Source organism: Erithacus rubecula, assembly GCF_903797595.1.
Source record: "Erithacus rubecula genome assembly, chromosome: 6".
NCBI classification, from domain to species: domain Eukaryota; kingdom Metazoa; phylum Chordata; class Aves; order Passeriformes; family Muscicapidae; genus Erithacus; species Erithacus rubecula.
The window spans coordinates 50268064-50276507 of NC_136688.1; the positions used below are offsets into that span (position 1 = coordinate 50268064).

Genomic DNA, 8444 nt, shown 5'->3' on the forward strand with positions numbered 1-8444 from the left:
AAACATGCACATGCATTATACCCCAACTTGGAGCAGATCACTTCCAGAGACCCTTCCTGCTCTGGTGCAGCACTGGTTTGTACTGGGATCACCAAGCATACCCTATTCATTATACATGCAGCACAGCAGCAGCTGGAGCTCAGGATCAGGATGGGCAGAGCAGTTTTGTTTCAGTGTGAACAGACAAGTCAGAGACACAGCTCAATTCTTAACACTTTTATTCTTACAGTTCTAGGTTTGAACTGTACATGCAGAGTTGCATAAGTCACAATAGAGATTTACAGTGGATTCTATTCTATGGTAGAGTGCAATCCAGAATCCTTGAACAGTATAAAAAACAACTTTAAACATCAAGACCTTGTTAGGAGCAGAAGGATTAAAGCTTCCCCAAAAGATTCAGCTCTCCTAGATACCTAGTTACTAGGTACTGTATGTTAGACACTTAGGAGTTGAAGAGCTGTGGAACACTAAACGAACTTGAACAACACCCTGATGTCTTCCCATCTTTGTTACTTCTTTCCGCATTTCTGGCAATTAAGAATAAGTCAAAAACCCTGCCACCTGCAACCAGCTAATACAGACAAAAATAACTACTCCTTAACTTGCCTGTTTAGGGTTGTACAGTGTTAAAGAAAATATTCCCTCAATGGCATTTGTATCTCACATCAGCTGAAAAAGCAATGTAACAAAAATAAAGGTATAACATCTTTGAAAATAAATATAAAGAGGGAATGCAGACAAAGTGTCAAAGATTTTTTTTTGGCAGGTAACATTCATAATATACAAAATATAACTTATTCATATTAGCCAAGGAAACATTCATGAGTTCCTGTAAACTGGTTTAATCCACCTCCTCCATGCGTGATGTGTCATCATCTCCTTCAAGAGGTGGCATCTCCTCAGTGACTGCTGGACTGGCTTCTTCTGCAGCAGTGTCATCTTCATCAATGCCTGTGGAGGAAACACACCCCATTAATGCTGACAGCACAACAAACCTTTCATCTCTACAGCACTTCAACCACCCCAGGGGTTCATTTTCCACACTCCCAAGACAATACACCCCAAGTTTGCTGGAGCCAGGAGAGATTTGGCAACTTACCCAGGCCAAGTTTGATCATTCTGTAAATGCGGTTGGCATGTGTCTGAGGGTCTTCTAAGCTGAAGCCAGAGGACAGGAGTGCTGTCTCATACAGCAAGATGACAAGATCCTTCACAGACTTGTCATTCTTATCAGCCTCTGCTTTCTGCCTCAGTGTCTCGATGATGGAATGATCAGGATTGATCTCCAGGTGTTTCTTTGCTGCCATGTATCCCATTGTGGAGTTGTCCCTTAATGCCTGGGCTTTCATGATCCTCTCCATGTTGGCAGTCCAGCCATATGTACTTGTTACAATGCAGCATGGGGAAGTAACTAAACGATTGGACACAACAACCTGCAGAAGGAATACAAAGCACAAGTTTGCAATTTAAGCATTTCAGCAAGTGCAACTGGATTTACCCTAATTTCATTTTAGATTGCATTTTCACACACAGATAAACCAAGTACTATGTTTACCTTTTCTACTTTCTTTTCAAGGATATCTTTCATTATCTTGCAAAGATTTTCAAACTTTGCTTTCTTCTCCTCCTGTTTCTTTTTCTCTTCCTCATCTTCTGGAAGCTCCAAACCCTCTTTTGTTACAGAAACCAGAGTCTTGCCCTCGAATTCCTTCAGCTGCTGCACACAGTATTCATCAATGGGCTCGATCATGTAGATCACTTCCAGGCCATGCTTGCGGAGACGCTCCACAAAAGCAGAGTTGGCCACCTGATCCTTTGTTTCACCTGCAAACAAGGAACACCACCCAGAGATGAGTCTCAGCACGAACAGCAGCTTGCTCAGTTTCTGCACAGCCTGTGCAACAGCTGTGCTGCTTCATGTCCCAACCACAAGACAGAGAAAGGAGCACTGACAGCCCAAAGACACTCAAGCTTTTTAACCTGACACTGCAGCATCTAATACTCAAAACTGATTTGGGAGCAAATTTGCATTTCCTGGAATCCCAGGTAAAAAATGCTTCCCATTCCTGCCAAGCAAGGAAACTGGGAGCCCTGTAACAGCATATATAAATCCCCCAGAAGGTAAACCTACATACAGAGTGCAGGCATTTCTGGTATTTCAGGTCCCAACTCACCAGTAATGTAGTAGACATGCTTCTGGTTTTCCTTCATCCGAGTGCAGTAATCCTTCAGAGAAACCATTTCATCACCAGATGCTGATGTGTAGTACCTCAGCAACTCTGAGAGCTTCTTGCGGTTCTGCGAGTCCTCGTGGATGCCAAGCTACAAAAAGTAGGAAGAAAAATCAGTAAGTGATTCCTTTGGGTCAATACTGAACTGTGATAGTTTAGTAGCTCAAGCACAACAACAATCTGCAAGTATCAGCACCTGCTCAGCAGAAAGACTACAAACCTTGATGTTCTTGGAGAACTGCTCATAGAACTTCTTGTAATTCTCCTTGTCTTCAGCCAGCTCAGTGAAAAGTTCCAAGCACTTCTTCACCAAGTTCTTCCGGATCACTTTCAGGATCTTGCTTTGCTGCAGCATCTCACGAGAAATATTCAGAGGTAAATCCTCAGAGTCTACCACACCTCTCATGAAATCTGCAGAACAGAATTACCTTTGTTAGTCTCAAATACTACCAGTCACTCTACCTACACATGGCTCTGGCTCACCACAAATCGTAAGAATTTCTTTCTATAGAACTCTAGTGAACATCAACTAAGCAATACTTTTAAATGCCTAACAACTCCTTAGAACTGAAACCTTCCCCCCTCTGAATTTCTTTACATACAAAAGGAAACTACAGAATAGCTAAACAATTCTTCTGTTCAGAGAACACTTTCCCCGCAATTATACTCACTCAGATATTCAGGGATCAGTTCCTCACAGTTGTCCATGATGAAAACTCTGCGCACATACAGTTTGATGTTGTTCTTCTTCTTCCTGTTCTCAAACAGATCAAAGGGTGCACGCCGTGGGACAAACAGGAGAGCCCTGAATTCCAGCTGTCCTTCCACAGAGAAGTGCTGTGAGAAAGCAAGATCACAGTATGAGTCTACCTGCATGGTTCCACTGTGATAACAAAACCTTTTCAGTGACAAATTACAAACCTAATGCATTTCTGTATATGTAGCCTAGTTCTTATTTAATTAGACATGGTAATGAAACTCTAACTGGGAAGACACCTGCACTTCCTGATTGCAGATTCAATCCAGATTATTTACACCAATGCACAATGGGATCACAGCAGCATGTTAAGCAGCCTTATAGCACCAGTGCTGCATGTCATATATGTTTATCTATGTACAGAACATCTGTAGCCGTGTCGTGAGATAGAAACTTACTTTCACAGCCAGATGGTCTTCCCAGTCATTAGTCAGACTCTTGTAGAATTCTCCGTATTCCTCATTGGTTATGTCATCTGGGTTCCTGGTCCAAATGGGCTTGGTCTTATTGAGTTCCTCCTGATCAATGTACTTCTCCTTAATCTTCTTCTTCTTTTTCTTGTCTCCATCTTTCTTCTCTTCTTCTTCATCAGAACCAACATCCTCAATCTCTGGTTTGTCTTCTGTTTTTTCCTCCTTCTCTTCTTTTTCCTCTTCCTTTTCCTCAGCCTCATCATCACTCACCTCCTTATCACGCTCCTTCTCCACCTACAAAACAGCATCAGTATTTCAATTGCAAAAGCTGTAAATTTAGTTCTAAATTTAGTTCTAACTTGTCCCTTGCAGCCCTCACAAAGCCAGAAACTTCACAAACATCAAGCTCTCCCTCCTACACTCCAAGGACTCTCACTGTGAGTGCTGACACAAGTGGTGGTGTTTCCACATGCTATGAGCTAAGTCTTTAGCGTTCAGTTTTGTTACACTGAATGACTCCTAACGATACACTAAAATTAATTAAGTTTGGAGACAGACACTACTGGCTTGGAAAACATCCTTTTTCTTAGCCTAGTTCTGTGAAATACAGCTTCCCCCATGCAGTATCTGAAAGAACTGTTAACTAACCAAATGAACAGACTGTTCCTCCTTACACTAACTCTCACTTGTGAAGGTGGTAATACTTATTTAGCATTTCAAGTAAGGTACGTACAAAGAGTGTAATTGGGTAGCCAATGAACTGAGAGTGCTTCTTCACGATTTCCTTGATCCGCCGCTCTTCCAGGTATTCAGTTTGATCTTCTTTAAGATGCAGGATGACTTTTGTTCCACGGCCCAGAGGTTCACCTAGAATGGAGTTCACATGTTTTACTTAGCTGCAGCAGAGCAGACTTAGTGATTAACTCTTTGAAAACACACTGCTCTATCAGCCATTTTTTCACTACTAGCACCACAATGAAGTTTCTGTGTATAGAAATAGGTTACACTGCTTACACTAGGTTACACTTTCTGAAGTTCACTGTACTATGCATGTATTTCCAACAAGCTTCAAGAGATGCTTCCTACTCTGTTCTGAGTCTTCAAAGACTCTGCATACTGAATTGTCAGTGTCTTGAAGTATTTTCCAATGTGTAAACTTGGAATGCTTAATGCACCATTTACCTGGGCATTCCACATATATCAAACTATGCCAGCTGCAACAACAAGATGACCTGGACCTATGCCTGATGTGACACATCACTTGAATTCTTTTTACCTTGTGTATCTTCCAAGGAAGACTATATAGCACTGCCAAATATCTTTAAAAACCGTCATTGAGCACTCACCATTATCCAGTCTGACAGTGAAGGACCCTCCAGCTGAGGACTCCCAAGCATACTGCTCATCATCGTTGTGCTTGGTGATCACTGTCACCTTTTCTGCAACCAGGTAGGCAGAGTAGAAGCCAACACCGAACTGACCAATCATGGAGATATCAGCCCCTGCCTGCAGGGCTTCCATGAAAGCCTTGGTGCCAGACTTGGCAATGGTACCAAGGTTGTTGACCAGGTCAGCTTTGGTCATCCCAATGCCAGTATCCACAATGGTTAGAGTGCGATCATGCTTGTTTGGAATCAGGTTAATTTTCAGCTCTTTTCCAGAATCCAGCTTGCTTGGGTCAGTCAAGCTTTCATATCTGATCTTATCCAGAGCCTGTAAAAGAAAAGACAGGCTTTAACATTTCCTGACTATTCCTAGAAAATTTTAGTAATTGTCACAATTAACCACACTAGCTTTGGTACTTACATCAGAGGAATTGGAGATCAGCTCACGGAGGAAGATTTCCTTATTGGAGTAGAAAGTGTTGATGATCAGAGACATCAACTGAGCAATCTCAGCCTGAAAGGCAAAGGTCTCCACCTCCTCCTCCATTGGTTGGTCCTGAGTTTGCACAGCTTCCGGCATCTGTGAAAGAAGAGGGAGGAGCTGAAATTCCATCCGCAACAGCTTAGCTAACATATCCTCCTGCAGGCAGTGACAATGGCATTCTGAGATCAAGTTGACCACGTGCTTTCAGCACCAGCGGAACACACACATATAAAAAAAATCCTCCTCAGATCTTATTTCCAGCTGCATCCATGCAGAAGTTTTAACAAATGCAGAAAACAGATTACCAGACTTTAACTACAGGTTTGCTTTACGCTCACTTTACTTCACAGAACTGTTTCTCTCCCCTTCCTTAGTTTACAGATTGATATGGTACTTTTGTTTTCCCTTTTCACAGAAATACCTAAAGTATCTATTTGGGTTATTTCCCTCTTATCACCATCCATCTATTTGCTTTGCATACACAGCCACCAGCCCCAGCAGCCAACACTGTGCACAACTCTCAATTATGTACCGACACTGCTCAGCCAGACCCGTTTCTCCGGACAAACATTTACACTGATCAATACTCGTCCTTCACCGCGTACCTTGCTGCCCCCGTTTGTCCCCGCCACCCCCACCACTGCGGGAGCCAAGCCTCAGGGACGCAGATTTGGCCCGCCAGAGGTTTGTCCCAGCACAGCCCCGCTCGGATGCTGCGCTAAGGGCGCCGGCCCGGGCCCGGCCCCGCTCCCCCCGCCCGGGCCGCGCCCCCGAGCCCGCGGGCGGGAGCGGCGGCGCAGCGCCCCCTGGCGGCGCCCGCCGGCACCGACAGACGTTCTAGAAACTGCCAGAGCCTTCCCTGCCCCCCCCTCCCGCCCGCGCATTCCCCACCCCCCAAGCGCTGCGGAGAGGAGCAGCCCCCGAGCCCGCTCCTGGCCTCACCGCCTTGCCCCCGCTCTGCCCCTTCACGCCGCTCCTTCTTCTCCCCATCCCCCGTTCTTTCCCTCCTACATTCCGCTTTTCTCCCACTCCTTCCTTCCTGCAGCCCCCCCCCCTCCCTTCCCCGCTAGCACTCTGCTCCTTTCCTCCGGCCCCGCTCCTTCCCCCACTCTTTCACTATTCAGTTCTTTCTCCCTCTGCCACCTCTTTATTCCCTCATCGCCACCGCTCCTTTTCTCCTGCTCCCCATTCCTTTTCCTTTTCCCCCCTCTCGCCCCCGCCCGGTCCGGCGCTCCCCCACACCGCAGCTCCTCCATCTTGCACTCTCATGGCTGGTTGCCCATTCATTGAGAGCGGATCTCCGGCCACCCGCTACCTCCGCACTGGAGCGTGCCCGGCTGAGCCCGCTCAGCCCTCCCGGGCACGCTGCAAGGCGGAGGCGGCGCTGCAGCTGCAGCCGGGACAGAACAGCCTTCCCTGACCGCCACCTACGCTCCCCGCTCCGCTGCGATACCAAAACCCCCCAAGGAGCTGCTCGCTATCCCCACTCCCACTGCTATTCCTGTAAGGACGCGGATTTAATAAACTGGCTTCAGAATCAGCCACACCGGTCTCCCTTTTAGCCGCACCCAGATCATAAGTCGCGATCACCTTGCCAAGGATCTAAAGCAGCGCAGATCGAAGTATGACCTGCGCCACGCGGCTCCTGCAGCACACCCCACCCCCACCCCCCACGCAATTCCAGACACGAGCCCCGTGCCCCAGCCACCGAGCCCCGGGATTCGGTGGGAAAACACTCCCTGCACCGATCCTGCGCCGGCTGCCGCCTCCGCCGCTCACCTTGGCAGGGGGAAGGGGCTGCTGCTCTCCTCGCTCACGCTGTGACACAGCTCTCACGCTCCGCTCTAGCCTCACTAGTGCGCGCTCCCCACAGCCCGCCCGATTTATATACGGCGGGATCCGCCTCCTTCCAGAACCATCGGGAACCTTCACCGCCGGCGAGGGGGGGCGCGGGGAGGGGGCCGCGAGGCGGGGGCGGAACCAGCCGGCCGAGGGGCGGGGCCGCGCCGCTCGCAGCCAATCGCAGCCGTCCGCGACAGGAGCCGCGGGGCCGCCGGCTGAATGGGCGCGAGCGCGCGCGCTCCCCCCGCCCTGCCCCGCTGCGCCTCCAGCGATTGGCTGGGCCGAGAATCGGGGGAGGCGGGGGAAGCAGGAAGGAGGCGAGCGCATGCGCGGGGCCGCGCGGGGCGGGGCCCGGGGTGGTTGCTCGGGTGCTAGATGACGTCACTCGCTGCCGAGCCCTGCTCCGAACGTCCTAGAATGGGGCGGGGTCTCTTCTCCCCCCCACCCGAGGTCTCCTCCATCCTGCTCCTGCCTCCGCGGAGCCGCAGGGAAGGGCCTGGAAAATGCGGGGTGCCCCCTGACTCCTGCCGGGAACGGCCCAGGGCTGGGGTGCAGCCACCCTCTCAGTCGCCGTGCTGAAGTCTTTGCTGCGTGGCCGGTGCGCCGGCGTGCGGCTGTGTGGGAGCGCAGGGATGCGGGTGTGTGAGGGTGCGGGTGTGCAGGGTACGAGTGCGTGACTGTGCGGGTGTGTGAGGGTGCGGGTGTGCAGGGTGCGGGTGTGTGAGGGTGCGGGTGTGTGAGGGTGCAAGTGTGTGAGGGTGCGGGTGTGCAGGGTACGAGTGCGTGACTGTGCAAATGTGTGAGGGTGCGGGTGTGCAGGGTGCAAGTGTGTGAGGGTGCGGGTGTGCAGGGTACGAGTGCGTGACTGCAAGTGTGTGAGGGTGCGGGTGTGCAGGGTGCGGGTGTGGAAGGTACGAGTGTGTGAGGGTGCGGGTGTGTGAGGGTGCGGGTGTGCAGGGTGCAAGTGTGTGAGGGTGCGGGTGTGCAGGGTGCGGATGTGGAAGGTACGAGTGTGTGAGGGTGCGGGTGTGCAGGGTGCGGGTGTGGAAGGTAAGAGTGTGTGAGGGTGCGGGTGTGTGAGGGTGCGGGTGTGGAAGGTACGAGTGTGTGAGGGTGCGAATGTGTGAGGGTGCGGGTGTGGAAGGTACGAGTGTGTGAGGGTGCGGGTGTGTGAGGGTGCGGGTGTGTGAGGGTGCGGGTGTGTGAGGGTGCGGGTGTGCAGGGTGCGGGTGTGCAGGGTGCGGGTGTGTGAGTAAGTGAGGGCGCGGAGTGCAGGTGTGCGAGGTCGAGCGTGGCTGTGCAGGTGTGCGGCGGTGCGGAGGCGAAGGGGTG

General features: G+C 50.3%; 1 protein-coding gene across 1 annotated transcript; it reads right to left on the reverse strand.

The window, feature by feature from the left end:
- Nucleotides 1-201: 201 nt before the first annotated feature.
- HSP90AA1 (heat shock protein 90 alpha family class A member 1) lies at nt 202-7277 on the reverse strand. Its single transcript, XM_079309916.1, has 11 exons — nt 7050-7277; nt 5208-5366; nt 4748-5114; nt 4135-4268; nt 3387-3695; nt 2903-3068; nt 2452-2642; nt 2175-2322; nt 1556-1824; nt 1100-1433; nt 202-951 (listed from the first exon to the last, which is right to left on the reverse strand). Exons 2-11 carry the CDS (start codon nt 5364-5366, stop codon nt 842-844), a joined length of 2187 nt encoding a protein of 728 aa, XP_079166042.1. The 5' UTR covers nt 7050-7277; the 3' UTR covers nt 202-841.
- Nucleotides 7278-8444: the final 1167 nt, after the last annotated feature.

Excerpts from the sequence above, each read along its gene's own strand:
- HSP90AA1 (XM_079309916.1), bottom strand. The coding sequence starts at position 5,366 with ATGCCGGAAGCTGTGCAAACTCAGGACCAACCAATGGAGGAGGAGGTG. Across the intron at positions 2,323-2,451 it reads AGTTCTCCAAGAACATCAAG|CTTGGCATCCACGAGGACTC; the intron begins GTTTGTAGTCTT and ends TACTTTTTGTAG. Across the intron at positions 952-1,099 it reads AATGATCAAACTTGGCCTGG|GCATTGATGAAGATGACACT; the intron begins GTAAGTTGCCAA and ends TTTCCTCCACAG.